The following is a 21192-nucleotide window of genomic DNA, read 5'->3' on the forward strand; positions in this document are numbered from 1 at the left end:
ACATCCAGGCAGAGCGACAGCGTCTTGTCAACGCGTTAATGAGGTGTTGGATTTGTGGTAGCTAAGCCCAGTATAAACCGAAATGTTGTCTGAAGGCACATCAACAAAAGCAAAGTCGTAAATTCATTACTGGTCTGGTAGAATGGCAAAGGAATCCAAGTAATCCTGCGTGGATGAACCTACGAGCTGGTCTGCAGGTGTGAGCCGTCCGGTTGAAATTGTCAGCTCCGTCCAGACATCGGGATCACAGATAGAAGCCATAATTTAATTGGACTGTGGAAAAGGAGACAGAGATTCGACTAGGGACAAGGCTGAGAGAGGAAGGCTCTGAGCTGCTGTTTTGTTGAGAAGAATACAGAAACACTGTTTGCCTGCAGTGGAGTTTCACTTCAATTAGTGAGCTTTATGTACATTGTAAGTCGTGTTTGTGAGAGAAACAATCCTGTTTCATTTTAATCGTGATGACATATCCTCCAACTTTTGTAACAATATGAAGAAATGTATGCTTATTTAATGGCTTTGTTGCCTCCCGGCTATTGAATTGTTCAAATGCACTGAAGTGACAATCACTAGGCTGCTTTTGAGAACAGTAAAACTGACTTCCATCACTATCTTTGTCCAAAATTCCTGCATTTTAAAAGCTGTTTGACACCTTTGAAAAGTATATTTTGATCTGTCAGATTAACTCACCGTGTCCTCGGGCCGTTTCTAACAATACATTGAAGGTCAGACATGAGCGGCCAGAAAGCATCAAAACAGACAGATTGGATGCTGAAGTTCTGTTTTTGATCATTAAATCTACGTTTGTTTTTGACTGGTCAAGCTCTGTTAGTCGTGATGTTTACGACAGAGTTGCCGGGCAGTGAGTGAACCGCAGGCGTTGCAGCTTCGGGAAGCATAGTTTGCCGCAGCTTTACAGTTCCATTTTGCTGCTCAATTCTTATAATTTGAGACAGATATAGTCATGGTTTTTCTCTAAGGCGGCTGAAAGTGTCCTGGGTGATGATAACAACAGTTCACGTCGAACATCTCCAACCAAATCACATTCATGTTAGTGTTCATTTACTTTGGGAAATTGGATGCAAAAATAGATAAACCAATATCCTGTTCGCTGTTCACTGTCGTCGTGACAAATACCAAATATCAGGGTTGATTTGTTGACATCTCTATGTTCGAAATGCGACAAAATAAATCAAAATCATTGCTTAAGACAGCACACACAGGTCTTTAAAGGTGCAAAAATATTGTGCACCTGGGTTAGCACTGCACTACACTTGCTCCTGGGGCAATTACACCCATTTTATTATGTTATGGGAGGGGCCAGGTAAACAGTGCCCTGTGCCAACTTCTAACACTAACTGTATGCCTCATCAAACTCCCAAACTTGTGATCTATTAGTCACCAACACTTGCACTTGGTTAAGATTGTACACAAAATCTTAGTAATCTGCCAATAACCTGTGGTTCTAGAGCTATTACGCAGGCTCAAGTGAGAATCTTGCGTTGAAATTCTTGTTCCGTCAGTTCCCACCAAGAGTTGCCACAGCTAGTCAGCCTGCCCCACCTTAACCTAGCTGGCTCATTCTTTCCAGTCATACCGATCTCTTTTCATTCCCATCTGTCCTCCCTAATGTTATGGTTTTGCATGGGAGTAGCGTTATAGTCCAGAGCACTTATCCCTGAGACTAAGACCAAAGGAAACTGTCTTGGGCTTGGTCTCGCCTCTCATCGGTGGCCATGGGTGGTCTCGACTACCACATGGAGGTTGGAGATTTGCTCGTGTGGATGATTCCTGGAGAAGATAGACTCATAAAGGCATTGAATATGGACAATTTTCCAAGTGGACTTCAGCATCCAAGAGTGATGCAGAAATCAGCCTTATGCGTTGCATGTTGATGGCAAATGAATGTTTTGAAATGTATCACATTTTGCCTTTGACCCTATTGGGTGTATGTCGCGTAAAAGAAAACATGGTTAGTGTTAAACCATGAGGTGGCTACATATATATATATATATATATATATATATATATATATATATATATATAGTCCGTTGGCGGAGATTCCTTGGGAGTAGCAATTGCAATGCACCTTACCTTCAATGCGTTCCATGAATATTTACATTGTAGATTCACAGTGAAGGCATCAAAACTATGAATGTACAGTTGTGGAATTACGTAGTAAACAAAGAAGTGTGGTATTTGGTATTTGGACGATGACCTTCATGATGTAGTCACCTGATAAGGTTTGCCAACAGGCGACTACATCATGAAGTTTATGAAGAAGGCCAAGGGTTTGCAGCGCTGCCAGTAAAGCAGTAGGTGGCTACTTTGAACATCAAAAATATGAAACATATTTAGAGTTATTCAACATTTTGCTACATTCCATCTATCCTGCGTCATATATTTGATGTCTTCAGCCTGTATCTACAATGCAGAAAGTAGTAAAAATGGTGGAAAAAAAAGTACTAAATCAGAAGGTGTGGTGTACTGTATAACCAGTCATCCATTTGCCCAAGTTGTTATTCCTGATAAATCAAAAATAAACATTGATATACCGCTTATTAATAACCCCCTGACATCATGTGTAAATAAATAAATTAAACAAGTTTCTAAGCAGACTATACTGAGTTTGTGAAAGTGTCAGTGCCATCCAAAGTCCCACTTGGTTTAGAAAGAAACAAGAAATGGACTCAGCTCACATTTCTTAAAATAATTTAATTGCAAAAAGGGTCTTTTAAAAATATTTCTACAAGAATGCATCATCATTTTTAGTAATAGTCGTCATGTATGTTCGGCTCCATTAAATACATCTCAGTACTTTTCAAAGGGAAGCTAACAATTGCAATTCTCAGCACTTGACTCAATCCCATCCACTCTGTTTTAATATACAGGTCCCGGCAGCTCTGTCGTCGCGCCGCCTGGATGGTGGGTGGGATGGGAAATGTTAGAAGACAGACAAAACCATCACGGTTTAGTAAAACCAGACAACCTAAGCAAAAAAGAAAATATAAGGAGTGAAAATGTCTCGGGGTTGTTCGGCTGAATGTTGTACGATGACTCACAAGATAAAACACAGAGAGGCAGAGGGAATGTTGAATCCTACTCGCAGACAAAAAAACTCAAGTAAAACATCCATATCTGAGACTTTTAGAGGGATTTTTGTATCAAACTTTCCATCACACATTCGCTCACTCTCACACTCCTAACAGTCCATCTTCATTCCAGCTGAAAAGCAGCAGGTAGGATGAAAGAAAAAAAGTCATAACAACAGAAGTGGTCGACTGTTCAACATTAAACCCAGGCGTGAACGTGTGAAGAATCCATGCAAAGATGAATTGTTTGCAGTCGATGCAGTGGCAGTTTAATGATTTTAAGATGTGCAACAGTGCCAGGCTCGCTCATCACTCGCACTCGATCGGGTTTAGCGAACACCACTTCAGACCTCTGAACGCCATGTGCACATCATCAATAGTTCATGCAAGCTGGTCTCAAACTGGTGGCCATGTCTGCCATCTGACAGTGTTCAGTTCTCGTATGCCAGCTTTTCTGCTCATCAACCGTGTCTCCGTTGGCGCCACAGTAAAGTTTGTTTGGGTGATCAGGCTGAGAAAAGAGGAGCACGACAATTGGTGACAAACTTTCCGCTGCGATTTCACATCACATTTTGCTGGGAAAGTTCCCTGTGTTTCACTGTACAATACAATACAATTAACTTTATGAATATAGTGTGAAGCATGAAACTGATTTTTTTTAAATCTATGAACAAAACCCTGTTTAACATGATTAAAAATATGTATATATTTTCCAAAAAATATGACATATTTTATCAACTCAGGTGAAATTGTTAATTTGTAAATTTAGAAAATCCAAATGACCGTTTTCCATTACCGCCTCACTTTATAATAGATAGTCTGTTCTGTTATTCAAACTTTTTCATCACTTCTGACAGGCTTTTATAGGTTCAAAGACAGCAGTAGAAATCCAGTAGGTTAAGAATACATACAGAAACGGTCTCATCCCTTTTTGAAAGGAGGCTGACTAAAGTAATACGATGAGACACATCATACTACCAGGTCGCACGACGAAATAATATTCACACGTTGCATTGATCTGCTCCAGCACAAGGAATATTAAAACTGTCTGGAAGATCAAACCAGCAAAATGTGACGCCCCGGTTGAATGATGAACAGAGATATCCCGGTCTGCCGAGCAGCTGTTATGATTTAGGATGAGCGCAGCTCTGGATTTCAGTTGAATGAATGTGGAGGCAGCTGATTCTGAACTGTACTAATCATGTTGCAGTCGCGGCTGAGACAAGATGATTGCCGGCTCGGCGGGAAATGAAGAGAGATAATGACAGGTCAGCCCCGGTGATCACGGCGCGCTCGGTACCTCGTGAAGTCGGCTTGGCCGCTGAATTAATTGAGCTGACAGACAGCGCTAGTTTTCCAGTCGGCATCCTGTGATGGAACCCTGGTCCTGACTGACACCGCCACTTTGGCCCTGACCTTGTAAAGCAGGCAAATGTGGGCGACAAATAAGATCCATTTACTGTCATTCAGGGGGGTCTGGACTTGGAAGACAAATGGATGAGCTTGAGTAACTGTGTTGAAAAGACACAGGGGTTTGGAGGAATATGCAGTTGAGGTGAGAGAAACCTACCAATACACACACACACACATAATTTCCATCTAGTCCTTCTCTTTGATCCACCTCATTTCTCTCTCAAACATTTCAAAACAACTTTTTTTTTTCGTTATTTATGGATTTTTTTTTGTTACAAAACATGTACAGGCTGTTTAGAACAACAACAAAAATACAATATCCAATTTATATGCAATTTATTTTGGCAGCAGGAGTGCTTGCTGAGCGCAGGACTCATTACTCACCAAGGATAATATAGGCACAGCTATAAGTCCAGCCTTTTTTTTTTTACAATTAAAATCAGTGTCATCTCAGGGCATGTGAATGATACACCCCAGCAGGGTTTCAACGCTGCACTTAGGGGGAATTAATTCGCTGCTGCGTTGCAGAACACTTCGTGAGTCTTATGAAAAGTTTTCAAATATATTTACATATCATAGAGTCACTCCTGATGCAAGGGTGGAACCCGACTCATCATTGTCTCCCTGGCAGACATGCTCAACTTTCAAAGCCCAGCTGCACCCCAACAATAAACAATGGGATGCTTGTTCTGAGATAGAAAATAGGGGTGATCCCCCTTTCTTCTCGCACAGAGACGTGTGAGCGGGTGGTCAATTATTTCAGAAGTTTTCAAAGCGTGAAATCCCAAGTGATGTTTCACTGATTTAGCCCGAGGGAGTAATTTCGTCTCTGTAATCCACTCACATTATAGGCGGTGGCTGTATCTTATTAGATATTACTATTATTATCATTACTATTATGTATTTATTTATTGGATGGAGTTATGTTATTGATGCATGGTGACAAGGGTGTTTATTTTTTTTGTTTCGCTCAATATGATTTTAAAACAGCACAGAGATAGAACAGTGCCAAAACTCACCGAAGAGAGAGTAACTTTATATATATTTTAGGTGTGGTCTGTAGATTTGTGTAATAGATTTCAATATTTTGGAGTTGACGAATGTCTGCGTCAGACCCTTCACGGTCATCCTCAGACAGGTGCAGTGTACTTCCAAAACATTATGGTTCAAGAGACAGATCTTCTTTTTGCTTCAACATGTGCCTCAAAAACGATATATGTTTATTCCACCTTGTCACGTCACTAGATGGTGCCAACATTTGTAGTAGTTTAGTAGTTTACACAAGCAGATGGCGAGGGAGGTTCGAGTGGCTTTAGAGAGCAACTGACATGTTGTTACATGCTGAACAAAAGGATGGCCACCACCTTGCTAAGCTAACAAGTCCCTCATTCTTCTTCAGGATGTGACGCAGATGACGGAGCACATGCTTCATTTGAAAACCTTATGTGTGACCTTGCAACAATATATCACGCCATGGGAGCGAGGATGCGTTGCCACCACAGTACGAGCAGCAGCGGTGTAAACAACAGTGCTGATGTCCAGCCATCATTCTTGTCGAGTACGAGAATGTCCAGTGGATCCGGTGAACATCTCTAGTGACGCCATAATATACATATGAAATGAATGGCTCTACTTCCATCCCGAAGTTTGGGCCATAACAAAAAAAATTCTTATTGACAGTATGCCTTTACCTACAACAGTTTTCAAGCTTATGAAATAGTGATATCAAAGTGAAGTATTTCATTGTCAAAAGTCCGGTGTATAAAGGGATAAATTTGTCTGCATATATTGTTTATTTGTACGGGATCATTCTTCTTTTTCATGATGCTTCGCTTGAATGTCAGAGACCTTCATTAATGGCATCCAAAGTGAATATGGAAGAAGCAGTTCGGAGCAAAATATCCACAGATTATTACGGTTCAGATATCCGACCAAGCTAGTTAAAGGAAGACCTATTTATCCCCAAAACTAATTTACTGTAAATGTTCTTTGTCTCAGCAGTACTCTGCACATCATTTGAAGTCTTTTTAGAAATGCAATTTACACAAGATAGTCTTTGATATTTTGCGCTCACGCAATACTTCATTAAAACAAAGAAACACACACACACACGCACAAATCCACAGAGTTATTTTAGCAGAAAGTGTTTGCCAATTAGCAAGCCGTGGTGTTGCCGTGCTAATGAGGCTTTCCAGTTGTTGGTTTCTCTGCACAGCTAAGCCGAGATGGGTCTGAGGCTAAACACCTCACTATTTGTCGAGCAATCATGTTTGGTCCCTATGTCACACTGCAGACGTGACCAATTAGCTGCGCCAGGCCAAAGAGAATGCAAGGGATTATGGCAGAAAAGATAGGATGAAACAGTGGCGGGGTGTTGTGGGAAGCTGGAAGGAAGGGGGAGAGGAGGGGGTGGGGTGGGGGCGACTGTGGGGAATAAGAAAGAATTAAAGACGGCAGACTTGGAATCCAGGCAACCGGGCAGGAGAGCGGATTTCTTCTCTTCCGAAGCTGTGTGATCATGTTCGGCATTGAGCGTCATCCTGACCGACATGTGGCTAAGACGCCCTAATGCAAAGCGATATTTATGCTAATAGCGCCTTACTGACCGAGCAGGGGTAGGAAATTAATCTTTATTGACGTAATTCCTGGCTACATTATACTGCATATTTTGACAAGACGAGACTGCGACCGATCGATACGCTAACATCTCGTGGTAACAATATACTGTCAGTGGAAAGCACTTTCTTTACCGCAACTCCCAAACAGAAAACTGCTGCTCGCACTTTATAAAATGCCTGAAACTATCCCTGTATTGAGGTTTTCATCGATACATTAGTGTCCTCTGCTCTCTCTTTCACTTCAGCATGTCCGAGTGTTTTTATTCCAGTCAAGACGGAGCTTTACTGTATTCCATCACTCGCAAAAGCCTGAGGACATTTGTGTTAAAACCGTCTCTTAAAAATACATTTTCGTATCGCAGTCTGGCTCCTTTGACTGCAGGCAACTCGCAGGTGGATATTGATTTTTGGATGACATTAGTCAGAGTTCATCTATTTTTAATGCTCCTTCAGCTGTCAAGATGTCCGTTGTTATTGTTTTTGCCACGCTAAATATGATGTCATTCTGATGTGATCACAGGAGCTGGAGTGTGTAAAAACGTACATGCAGTGAAAGCATTGATCTGTGTGATACAGAGAATAGTGAAAGGGTTCCCTTTTTTTTTTTTTAGGAACAGACGCTTGTATTCATTTGATTCAGCCGGAGAGGGGGACAAATAGGCGGTTGGAAATGTACGTCCATGGTACCAAAGTGATCGCATGGTGAACTCCGAGCCAAGACCTCCATTTTAACACAACCATCCATGGATGAAGGTGAGTTCTTGCCGCAAGTGATTACCAGAAAGGGAAGAATGAAGTGTGGATCTGACAGATGGTCAGTGGATTGTTGATCCTTGGAGGTGAAGAATGTTCTTCAAGATTTTTCGAGATAGACTGGAGTGCTTCATAATCCAGGAGATATTGCTACTGCTCTTACGTCAATGAGAAGCTCAGCTGATGTAGGCGGAGTCAACAATGAGCAACTCATGATTGAAGGGGAGCAAAACCATCTCTTGGTTTGGAAATGTTCTATACCATTGATAATGGAGCAGCAAATTCCAAATTGGCGCTCCAAAGGTGCCAGATGTTAAAGCTGAGACTATTTTAACATTGCTAGTGCTACTGTCATCCTGTTCCTTTACATGTAGTTTTGCTCCTCTTTCTTTACATGAGGGCGAAAACGGTCGGCGAGCGGTTTTATTTACCTCCTAAAACATCCAGGCAGAGCGACAGCGTCTTGTCAACGCGTTAATGAGGTGTTGGATTTGTGGTAGCTAAGCCCAGTATAAACCGAAATGTTGTCTGAAGGCACATCAACAAAAGCAAAGTCGTAAATTCATTACTGGTCTGGTAGAATGGCAAAGGAATCCAAGTAATCCTGCGTGGATGAACCTACGAGCTGGTCTGCAGGTGTGAGCCGTCCGGTTGAAATTGTCAGCTCCGTCCAGACATCGGGATCACAGATAGAAGCCATAATTTAATTGGACTGTGGAAAAGGAGACAGAGATTCGACTAGGGACAAGGCTGAGAGAGGAAGGCTCTGAGCTGCTGTTTTGTTGAGAAGAATACAGAAACACTGTTTGCCTGCAGTGGAGTTTCACTTCAATTAGTGAGCTTTATGTACATTGTAAGTCGTGTTTGTGAGAGAAACAATCCTGTTTCATTTTAATCGTGATGACATATCCTCCAACTTTTGTAACAATATGAAGAAATGTATGCTTATTTAATGGCTTTGTTGCCTCCCGGCTATTGAATTGTTCAAATGCACTGAAGTGACAATCACTAGGCTGCTTTTGAGAACAGTAAAACTGACTTCCATCACTATCTTTGTCCAAAATTCCTGCATTTTAAAAGCTGTTTGACACCTTTGAAAAGTATATTTTGATCTGTCAGATTAACTCACCGTGTCCTCGGGCCGTTTCTAACAATACATTGAAGGTCAGACATGAGCGGCCAGAAAGCATCAAAACAGACAGATTGGATGCTGAAGTTCTGTTTTTGATCATTAAATCTACGTTTGTTTTTGACTGGTCAAGCTCTGTTAGTCGTGATGTTTACGACAGAGTTGCCGGGCAGTGAGTGAACCGCAGGCGTTGCAGCTTCGGGAAGCATAGTTTGCCGCAGCTTTACAGTTCCATTTTGCTGCTCAATTCTTATAATTTGAGACAGATATAGTCATGGTTTTTCTCTAAGGCGGCTGAAAGTGTCCTGGGTGATGATAACAACAGTTCACGTCGAACATCTCCAACCAAATCACATTCATGTTAGTGTTCATTTACTTTGGGAAATTGGATGCAAAAATAGATAAACCAATATCCTGTTCGCTGTTCACTGTCGTCGTGACAAATACCAAATATCAGGGTTGATTTGTTGACATCTCTATGTTCGAAATGCGACAAAATAAATCAAAATCATTGCTTAAGACAGCACACACAGGTCTTTAAAGGTGCAAAAATATTGTGCACCTGGGTTAGCACTGCACTACACTTGCTCCTGGGGCAATTACACCCATTTTATTATGTTATGGGAGGGGCCAGGTAAACAGTGCCCTGTGCCAACTTCTAACACTAACTGTATGCCTCATCAAACTCCCAAACTTGTGATCTATTAGTCACCAACACTTGCACTTGGTTAAGATTGTACACAAAATCTTAGTAATCTGCCAATAACCTGTGGTTCTAGAGCTATTACGCAGGCTCAAGTGAGAATCTTGCGTTGAAATTCTTGTTCCGTCAGTTCCCACCAAGAGTTGCCACAGCTAGTCAGCCTGCCCCACCTTAACCTAGCTGGCTCATTCTTTCCAGTCATACCGATCTCTTTTCATTCCCATCTGTCCTCCCTAATGTTATGGTTTTGCATGGGAGTAGCGTTATAGTCCAGAGCACTTATCCCTGAGACTAAGACCAAAGGAAACTGTCTTGGGCTTGGTCTCGCCTCTCATCGGTGGCCATGGGTGGTCTCGACTACCACATGGAGGTTGGAGATTTGCTCGTGTGGATGATTCCTGGAGAAGATAGACTCATAAAGGCATTGAATATGGACAATTTTCCAAGTGGACTTCAGCATCCAAGAGTGATGCAGAAATCAGCCTTATGCGTTGCATGTTGATGGCAAATGAATGTTTTGAAATGTATCACATTTTGCCTTTGACCCTATTGGGTGTATGTCGCGTAAAAGAAAACATGGTTAGTGTTAAACCATGAGGTGGCTACATATATATATATATATATATATATATATATATATATATATATATATAGTCCGTTGGCGGAGATTCCTTGGGAGTAGCAATTGCAATGCACCTTACCTTCAATGCGTTCCATGAATATTTACATTGTAGATTCACAGTGAAGGCATCAAAACTATGAATGTACAGTTGTGGAATTACGTAGTAAACAAAGAAGTGTGGTATTTGGTATTTGGACGATGACCTTCATGATGTAGTCACCTGATAAGGTTTGCCAACAGGCGACTACATCATGAAGTTTATGAAGAAGGCCAAGGGTTTGCAGCGCTGCCAGTAAAGCAGTAGGTGGCTACTTTGAACATCAAAAATATGAAACATATTTAGAGTTATTCAACATTTTGCTACATTCCATCTATCCTGCGTCATATATTTGATGTCTTCAGCCTGTATCTACAATGCAGAAAGTAGTAAAAATGGTGGAAAAAAAAGTACTAAATCAGAAGGTGTGGTGTACTGTATAACCAGTCATCCATTTGCCCAAGTTGTTATTCCTGATAAATCAAAAATAAACATTGATATACCGCTTATTAATAACCCCCTGACATCATGTGTAAATAAATAAATTAAACAAGTTTCTAAGCAGACTATACTGAGTTTGTGAAAGTGTCAGTGCCATCCAAAGTCCCACTTGGTTTAGAAAGAAACAAGAAATGGACTCAGCTCACATTTCTTAAAATAATTTAATTGCAAAAAGGGTCTTTTAAAAATATTTCTACAAGAATGCATCATCATTTTTAGTAATAGTCGTCATGTATGTTCGGCTCCATTAAATACATCTCAGTACTTTTCAAAGGGAAGCTAACAATTGCAATTCTCAGCACTTGACTCAATCCCATCCACTCTGTTTTAATATACAGGTCCCGGCAGCTCTGTCGTCGCGCCGCCTGGATGGTGGGTGGGATGGGAAATGTTAGAAGACAGACAAAACCATCACGGTTTAGTAAAACCAGACAACCTAAGCAAAAAAGAAAATATAAGGAGTGAAAATGTCTCGGGGTTGTTCGGCTGAATGTTGTACGATGACTCACAAGATAAAACACAGAGAGGCAGAGGGAATGTTGAATCCTACTCGCAGACAAAAAAACTCAAGTAAAACATCCATATCTGAGACTTTTAGAGGGATTTTTGTATCAAACTTTCCATCACACATTCGCTCACTCTCACACTCCTAACAGTCCATCTTCATTCCAGCTGAAAAGCAGCAGGTAGGATGAAAGAAAAAAAGTCATAACAACAGAAGTGGTCGACTGTTCAACATTAAACCCAGGCGTGAACGTGTGAAGAATCCATGCAAAGATGAATTGTTTGCAGTCGATGCAGTGGCAGTTTAATGATTTTAAGATGTGCAACAGTGCCAGGCTCGCTCATCACTCGCACTCGATCGGGTTTAGCGAACACCACTTCAGACCTCTGAACGCCATGTGCACATCATCAATAGTTCATGCAAGCTGGTCTCAAACTGGTGGCCATGTCTGCCATCTGACAGTGTTCAGTTCTCGTATGCCAGCTTTTCTGCTCATCAACCGTGTCTCCGTTGGCGCCACAGTAAAGTTTGTTTGGGTGATCAGGCTGAGAAAAGAGGAGCACGACAATTGGTGACAAACTTTCCGCTGCGATTTCACATCACATTTTGCTGGGAAAGTTCCCTGTGTTTCACTGTACAATACAATACAATTAACTTTATGAATATAGTGTGAAGCATGAAACTGATTTTTTTTAAATCTATGAACAAAACCCTGTTTAACATGATTAAAAATATGTATATATTTTCCAAAAAATATGACATATTTTATCAACTCAGGTGAAATTGTTAATTTGTAAATTTAGAAAATCCAAATGACCGTTTTCCATTACCGCCTCACTTTATAATAGATAGTCTGTTCTGTTATTCAAACTTTTTCATCACTTCTGACAGGCTTTTATAGGTTCAAAGACAGCAGTAGAAATCCAGTAGGTTAAGAATACATACAGAAACGGTCTCATCCCTTTTTGAAAGGAGGCTGACTAAAGTAATACGATGAGACACATCATACTACCAGGTCGCACGACGAAATAATATTCACACGTTGCATTGATCTGCTCCAGCACAAGGAATATTAAAACTGTCTGGAAGATCAAACCAGCAAAATGTGACGCCCCGGTTGAATGATGAACAGAGATATCCCGGTCTGCCGAGCAGCTGTTATGATTTAGGATGAGCGCAGCTCTGGATTTCAGTTGAATGAATGTGGAGGCAGCTGATTCTGAACTGTACTAATCATGTTGCAGTCGCGGCTGAGACAAGATGATTGCCGGCTCGGCGGGAAATGAAGAGAGATAATGACAGGTCAGCCCCGGTGATCACGGCGCGCTCGGTACCTCGTGAAGTCGGCTTGGCCGCTGAATTAATTGAGCTGACAGACAGCGCTAGTTTTCCAGTCGGCATCCTGTGATGGAACCCTGGTCCTGACTGACACCGCCACTTTGGCCCTGACCTTGTAAAGCAGGCAAATGTGGGCGACAAATAAGATCCATTTACTGTCATTCAGGGGGGTCTGGACTTGGAAGACAAATGGATGAGCTTGAGTAACTGTGTTGAAAAGACACAGGGGTTTGGAGGAATATGCAGTTGAGGTGAGAGAAACCTACCAATACACACACACACACATAATTTCCATCTAGTCCTTCTCTTTGATCCACCTCATTTCTCTCTCAAACATTTCAAAACAACTTTTTTTTTTCGTTATTTATGGATTTTTTTTTGTTACAAAACATGTACAGGCTGTTTAGAACAACAACAAAAATACAATATCCAATTTATATGCAATTTATTTTGTTTAATAATCAACCTCTTGGAGTTGCTTTTCGGTCTGATTGTTCTGCGTCCACCGTCCAAACTGGCCTACGATCCGTCCGCTTGGAGGTGGAGGGGGGGTTGGCGGAGGTGATGGTGAGGTACAAATAAATACAAAGGGGAGGATGTCACGAAAATAAAACAATTGGTTATTTCTAAATCCAAAAAAGTGTTAAGTAGAAAGAGTCTGTCATGGTTTCTTGATGCATATCCTCCTGGATGCATGTGTGAGTTTGTCCAAAGTTTGTTTTTGGATTCCATAGAAAAAGAATATTCATCCACCGAATATAGTTGTTTCCAATATATTTGCTCCTTGACAGTTCATGCGTTATTCCTCCGAGTGGCAGCTAGCAGAAGCTGTAATGTACAGTTGACCTGTGCGGAGGGTGACACGACGTCCCGTCCAAGCACACATATACGCACACGCACACACATAGAAATACGCACTCGATACAAACAAAGACCACTCGGCCTTCTGCTGCCTTGCCAAAGTCCTTATCTCCCGGTTATCACAAGAAGCGTCCGTTCGGGTCATCAGGGTTTGACAGGCCGTTTTGGAAACACAAAAAATGAAAGGGGGGGAGATGCAAACAAAATGTACGTGGAATAATAAGTTGTGAAGAAACGCGATTGTGACGCCACTGATTCAGTCCTGATGTCCGTGGATGATCCGACAGCCAAAGCAGACGTGGCTGCCCTCATTTGCTCTCTGGACAGCCTTATAGAACTATTTTCTTCAGCAAGTGCCCTTTAGATAATACACCTTCAATATGAAGATGGTGAGAAACACAAACAGAATGACCACTGGATCATAACCGTCCTCTATATTCCTGTAAAGGTGGCCATCCTGTCTCGCCATATGTCTGTCCAAGCTGAGTGCAGAAGAGGCTCGCGCTGTGATTTACTATTTTTTTTTTTTCTTTTCGGTCTTATGGTCAACAAAACCAAAAGCCACACTATGCATGCAGATGTGAACGGGAGCTGGTGCGAGCTCCGCTGGGATGTGAGGAGGGAAATGCCTTGTCCTCACTGCATTCACAAAAGAACACTAATATTGATGGGTTGCAAGATAAAAAAAAATGATGAAAAAACACGATAAAAATGGCAAGTGGGTGTGACAGTGAGGAAATAAAACTCTAAAAAGAACTATTTAGAGGCACTGCAAGCCAGCTTCAAAGCGTCTAATTGGCAGAGATGGGTCAGGCAGCTAGGGTTTTCCAATGGCTCTCTCTGGCATAGTTCCTCCCCCTTTTGCTGTCCGGTTGACTGCATTGGTTTGTGTCCAGTTGATCACACTTGAACAGGAAGCGTCTGGTTCATCTGTAGTCTCATGTCCTGAATGCTACCGAGGATTTTCTTCTGGTGTCCAGCCAACGTTACCCCTATCCGCAGCAAATCCCTGTGAGGCAGGAAATAAAACATAAGTACAGGTGGTTGGAACATAAAGTCGGCAAACATCACATCTTTTATGACAGCACTCTCACGCCACTATAACAAATGCTGGCGGAGAGTCTTTGCCGCCTGGCAGGTGGGCAGGGGAGTTAAGCGTATAAGTGGTAGGGTTAATGATCAGCTAGTCAAGGTAGCTACTGTTTAGCAGCTGGTCGACTTCACATACGCTTAGCTTTTGTGTACCTTAAAAGGGCAACAGAAGCGGTTTCTTTTTTTTTGGTTTCTCCATCACAAATGCTTCTTCATTGTCATTCATTTCTACGTTCAACACACTGTGATTTGCAGGGAGATATTTTGACAAGAGAATACTATCATAGAAAAGAAGTGGCGAGGAAGACTCGTATTTCATTTGATGATTTAATTCTCTACCGTTTATCGCAGATGTGTGGGAGCTGTCGCAAGTTTACAGAAACCATTCATACCTCATTTGCAGTGGTAAGCTATAGAGTGACGGAGGCGTGGCTGGTGATATGCAAATGGACCTTAACACTGCAGCCATCACAGCATAAAAACACCCATGGGGGCATTTCTATATTAACCAACCGTATATTGTCCTACAAATGGACATGCCAGCTTTTTCACTTCGCATATGTTTAGCGGGAAACGGGTCACCGAAAATCTTGGGGGTTTGGTTCCATACAGTGTGCTGATGGATGATATTGTCCGACTATATACAACAACATAATGCAAGGAGGGTAAGGTGTCTTGCCCAAGGACACCACAGCACCAACCGGGAGTGTGTGGGATTCAAACTGCCAACCCTCCCATTACTGAACAAGAAGCGCTATCGCCATGCAGCTGTGGGAGTGCTTATGTCGCAAGGGCTGCGGTGGGAAGGGGCATTCGCATAGTAGAGAGAGTAGTAACTTCTGAAAAAAAATAAAACTAGTGAAACACTGTCTGAGTTGCAGCACACCTGATTAATGCAACAATTTTAACCCTTTAATAATGTATTATGGACATACAGAATGAAGCAAAGGGCCACAAAGCTAAGTGAGACATCTGTAGGAATAAAATATTGTAATGTCGAGATGACTGTATTAAAACTATAAAAAGCACAATGAGCACTTTTAAATCTACGGCACTTTGCCTGAGTAAAACAATAGCCTGGACATTTTTATCTTATTTGATTTACTCCGTAGCAGAGAGCTGGCGATGTCATATGATAAGACGCTGTTTGGCGCTCAGCTATATTCTGCATCCACTCCAACAAGCGGCACAGGGAAACAAGCGGAGGATAATCTAATATAGCAGACACGGCGCTTGCCTGCGCGACTCTGACGTGGCATCAATTTAAGTGTGCACCTAAAGTCAACCTTGAGAGCGCACGAATATAAAACCCCGCTGCTCATTCATCCTCTTCAAACCATAATGAGGGTGCAATTTCACACAAAATAAATGGTGTGTTTTTGTTTTTTTTTTATCATATTTGGCCATCCCCATCACTGCAGTGGCAGAGCAGAAATGATAATAAATGGGAACCATTAGAGGAATTACTGGCCATTAAGGGCAACACAGTACACCACACCTGTCAGCCTGGGCAAATTGAAACAAATGACCCGCACCTCCGTTCCCTATTATGCAGCTAATGAGGATGATTTATTTATCATTACACTTCTAATTAATTTATTTGATCATCACCGGCCTTCAATTTCCCAGACTTCCGTCACATCATTTCCTGTTGGTAAACATGGGATGGCTGAGTCTTCAAGGTCATCGGAAGAATCGGTTCATGGATAAACACACAATGACTGCTATGTCAAAACAATGACCTTCAATGGCCTTATTTTTGAGGTTACTACTCTGCAAACACGACACGCATTGTATCGATATTTATGCAGATGCCACCAACTTTTTTTTTTTTTCGCCTCTTGCTCAGCATCAATGTACTTTGTTTGTTTCCCACCAACTCTGACTTGATATTTTTCAACATCCACAGGAAGGTGGGTGGATAGCGTTTTAATTTGTGGCCGTATGGAGAGAGAAGCTGGTGTGGGCGATGAGAATTGGTGTGGGTGTCGCCTCAAACTCAATCACTTCAGGCTTAATTAACTCTATCGACTCCACTCACTCGGCTGTCATCTGGGCCACCAGATCAAAGGACGCAAATCCGGCGTTGACGAAGTTGTCACGGTAGCGGCTCATCTTGATGGCATCCAGCCAGTCCCCCACAGTGGTGAAGGTTGTATAGTCTGGCACACAGCGGTCAAGCAAGGGCTGAGATACCCTGCAAGAGGGAGGAGAGGAAGCAGGGAGAAAGAGAGGGTTAAGGTCGATACTCGAATGCCTCCATTGGCCAACCTCACCCCTCAACGCCCCCAGCTGAGCGCCATCTCTCCACCTCTCTTTCTCCTTTCTCCCCTCTCCTCTCCTCCTTGGGTTAGGAGTTGCATGCAAGGTAGTTAGGGCAAGGTGCGGGGGCACGGGGGGTTTATGAGTGTGGAGAGACTGGCTGGAGGCTTGGGTGGTGGATGGTGGCGCTGCAGCTGGTGAGGTGAGGTGTGTGCCCAGATAGAAGATGAATGTATTGACAAGTTTGTGGTTGGCTCTCGTGATGGACAAATGAAGCCCTATGAAAACCAGTGGCTTTGACCCATACACATAACCCAACAAACATAATGCCATACCAATGGTTGTACAACTGTCCATCAAAGTAGTTCAAACAACTGCTTCAGAAGCGCCTGTGACATCTTTCCATACTCCTGAAGAAAAGTCGATCACTCCGAAGATGGTACGCCCACCTTGAAGGACTTATTAAGGCAAGAAAGCAGATGAACAAAAAAAGAGAAAGAAGACTACTGTTCGCTCTCCTTTCTGCTCTGTTGATCCCTGTCATCCTTTTTGAAGGCATTAGATTCATTAACAATTAAAAGAGGAATGGAGAAAGGAGCGAAAAAAGTGCCAGCTCATAACACACATACAGAGGTTCCATTGAGCAGTGTAGATGGAGTGATTTTTAATAAGGTCTGCGCTTTAGAGCCCAAGGCCTGAGGCCGTCGTTAAAGCCAGACTTTGGCTCCCGTTAATGGGGCATTGTAAGACCTCCATCTTTTAAGTTTGCTTCAAAAAAAAAAGTTTTACCCGCCACATGTGCGCCACGAGCTCAGCAAACACGGCGGGGAAGATGAAAAGTGTTGCTCAGTGATAGATAGAAGGACAAATAGAAGGCAAATGTCATCCTCTAAAAAGTAGGAAGAGAAAGCCGTGAACCATGTTTTCGCCCGCACAACTTTCCACCAAACTCCAGAAAAGTTTCCGCCCAACTAGTGTCAGCGGCGCTCTAGACATCCTTCAAGGCCAACTAGGACAACAACGCAGTCTCTTCCAAGTTAAGATCAGTCGACAGGAGGCCATCTCTCTGTTGGCCCCTTTAAAATCTTGTTAGTGGCTAATTAAAAGAGGCTCCCATCTTCTTTATGCATCGAGCTAATTAACTGCAAGCTTAATCTTCTCAGAACGTCGCTCTGGTGGCCAATCGAGACCCTGGCTTCCCCCACGAGCCCCAACCAGGATTGTCTGTGGCCCTCCCTCATGACCAAAAGACCCTGACGCGGGGACAGATAGGTAGGTCAGCTCCCCCTTCCAATCCCTGCAACTCTCCAGCCTTCCATCCATCGACGTCTTCCCAAGAAGCAGATCGCTGGAAGAATGGATCGCTGCGCTGCTAAATGTAGACGTGACATTACTGACTGAGCTCCCTGTAGGCAGTGAAGTAGCTGTAAGGGATGTAACTGGCAACAGCAATTTTAGATTTGCATAATGGCTCTGGTTACACTTGCGAGAACCAGAGTTTCTTTGGCCCTAATCTACATTCACAAGTGAACCACCCACATGATGTTCATTATTCACCAGAAAGTAGCTGGTGGATGTGTGATGCATTCTCTCGGAAGATGTGATTTCATCGTGTTTTGCGTGCTGTTTAAAGAACGTACCCCGTCGACTGCGTGCTGTTGGTGACCACCTTGAGGCTGGCGGCGTTGCGGATTAGTTTATCCAACGTGGCCACGATCTGTGTAAATTTAGGCCGCAGGTTTCTTTCTTTCACCCAACAGTCCAACATAAGCTGGTGAAGCGCCGTCGGGCAGTCCATCGGTGGGGGCAGTCGATAGTCCTGCTCCACTGCATTTATCACCTGCGGCCGGATGAAAACGTCAATCACCCGAATTCAGGGAAGTTTGCGAAGGGTGGATCTATGGCTTCATATACTCACATCCTGATTGCTCATGTCCCAGTAAGGACGCTCTCCGTAGGACATCACCTCCCACATGACGATGCCGTAGCTCCACACATCACTGGCGGAGGTAAACTTCCTGTAAGCGATGGCCTCAGGAGCCGTCCAGCGGATGGGAATCTTTCCTCCCTGTGGATATGCGAATGAGTAGGTGAGCATGAAATACTGGAGGGATGGAGCACAGACACAGGGTCACACACATACAAGAGGGAAAGAGAGGGTGAGATCAACACATTCTGACGGTACAGCACAAAGGGTACATGCTAATAAACCAATCTCAACATACACACGGGATTAGTAGCATGAGTACAGAAAAACACACCAACACGTGAAGTTAAAAATATTGGATGTGCCAATCAAAACAACTCTCAACATTAATAGATCAATGGTTTCCTTCAAAGCTACCACCCTCCGCCAGAGAGGTTATCCCTGTCTTGCGGCGAGCAAAATAACTCGAGAAGTTGTGTATGTATTTAAATGAAATTTTCAGGAGTCGCTAATATTGAGACTGGGAGCATTTTTGTTTGTTTTTGCAAATGCTCCACTTCATTGTGAAAACTAAATATGCAATTATTTGTGTTTGGGTTCCTGGATATGATCACTGCAGCGCTAGCATCTTTGTTATACAAGTAATTTTTGAGTAACTTATGTTGATGGGTTGTTTTCAGAAATGGACATTTCACCCCCACCATTAAAAAAAAAAAAAAAAAAACAGTCTTCACACCAACCCATATAGTGTATGCCAGCTGCCAGGACATTCCAAAACTGTAGGTGGCAGTGTGGTGAGAAGCTGAAGCTTATATTAGCCAGTGAGAATCGAACTATAACCACATAGTAGAGCAGCTGCATTTGTAAATGCAAACATGCAAAGAGGGCACAGACATATATTGTGCTGCTGTTCTGAATGAATTCCTGACGGTCGAATCCTAAGATGCACTATTATGCAACAAACCATCCTTCATCCAACAACAATTTTGTGAGTAAATATTGTTCTTCTTACTCAAACTACACAGGTCTCCTGAAAATATATAACATATATAACTACTTTCAAGGCCATTACTTTCCACTATGTACTTTGCAAATCTCCTTTGTGATGACAACAAAGAGAGGAATTCCGATCTATTGTTTATGGAAACAGAGATTATGAATGGTTTTGTTTATGCACCTTTGAACATTCTAATCATGGGACGACACACAACACAGTGGCTTACCAGTGAGCTCGTGTAGGTGGGGTCCGTTGGATCGTCCTCAAGGAAACGAGACAGGCCGAAGTCAGACACCTTGCACACCAGGTTGCTGTTCACCAAAATGTTCCGGGCAGCCAAGTCTCTGTGCACGTAGTTCATGTCCGACAGGTACTTCATGCCTGCAGCAATGCCGCGCAGCATGCCAACCAGCTGAATCACTGTGAACTGACCGTCGTTCAGCTGGCAAAGGAAGATAGACAGACAGGGATGAATTGGATTCTGGAGGAAGTTGAAGGAATATACGTTGGGCTCAGATGTACCGCCTGCTTTGTTTGTAGTCTTAAGATTTATGGATCAAATTCACAGGTACAACATAGAAACGTAGTCACTTTTATCTGATGACAAGTCATGAGTCACTGGTATTTCCTTGTCATCGAAAATTCTTTGAGACAAAAACGTTCTTGTCTAATGATACGACACAATAAAACAAGCATGAAATGTAAAATGGGCAATGAACAAAAACATGGACACAAAACTCTCAGCTCCACCTCAAAATTCATGATTTTGAGTCCATTAACTTTGAAAATATCTTCATATTTGAGGTTGAACCATAATTTGCTATGACCTGAGCAGTGCTCAACATATTCCTTTTATCGTACGTGTGTTTAACTCACCCTCAGAAAAGAGTCAAGAGCTCCATTCTCCATGAATTCAGTCACAATCATAACTGGTCGACTCTTGGTGACGACTCCCTCCAGTCGGATGATGTTGGGATGGTCAAACTGGCCCATGATGGACGCCTCCGATAGGAAGTCCCGTCTCTGGCGGTCGGTGTAGCCCACCTTCAGGGTTTTGATGGCTACGATGATTTCTCGGCGGCCAGGCAGCTTGAGACGGCCGCGGCACACTTCCCCAAACTCTCCTGCGAGAGCCGAGTGAAACAGCCAGAGGAACAGCAAAAGACAAAGTGGAAAGACGGGAAAAGACAAAGATAGAGGGAGGGCATGATGGAACAGTGGAGGAGAGTGGGGGGAAAAGAGGGGAGAGGTTAACTGGTTAGAACCCAGGGCAGGGAGCAGGAGTGGAACAAGGATAACTGCAAGCGGACTCTGGGCCACTTTTGTGGCACCGTGGTGATGG

General features: G+C 42.8%; 1 protein-coding gene across 9 annotated transcripts in view; it reads right to left on the reverse strand.

Annotated features, from left to right (window-relative positions):
* Positions 1–11026: 11026 nt before the first annotated feature.
* LOC128752215 (ephrin type-B receptor 3-like) overlaps positions 11027–21192 on the reverse strand; it is a 48456-nt gene continuing 38290 nt past the window's right edge. For 4 of the 9 annotated variants that reach the window (XM_053853186.1, XM_053853183.1, XM_053853185.1 and 1 more), the window contains exons 11-16: positions 20727–20974; positions 20077–20292; positions 18845–19030; positions 18567–18766; positions 16706–16861; positions 11027–14581 (exon numbers count right to left, since the gene is read on the reverse strand). In XM_053853186.1, the coding sequence (XP_053709161.1) occupies positions 14473–14581; positions 16706–16861; positions 18567–18766; positions 18845–19030; positions 20077–20292; positions 20727–20974 (1115 nt within the window). In that variant the 3' untranslated portion in view covers positions 11027–14472. The remainder of the gene's footprint in view (positions 14582–16705; positions 16862–18566; positions 18767–18844; positions 19031–20076; positions 20293–20726; positions 20975–21192) is intronic. The other 5 variants (XM_053853189.1, XM_053853184.1, XM_053853188.1 and 2 more) reach the window with 4 other exon arrangements.

The sequence above is a fragment of the Synchiropus splendidus genome, chromosome 1 (assembly GCF_027744825.2).
Source record: "Synchiropus splendidus isolate RoL2022-P1 chromosome 1, RoL_Sspl_1.0, whole genome shotgun sequence".
NCBI classification, from domain to species: domain Eukaryota; kingdom Metazoa; phylum Chordata; class Actinopteri; order Syngnathiformes; family Callionymidae; genus Synchiropus; species Synchiropus splendidus.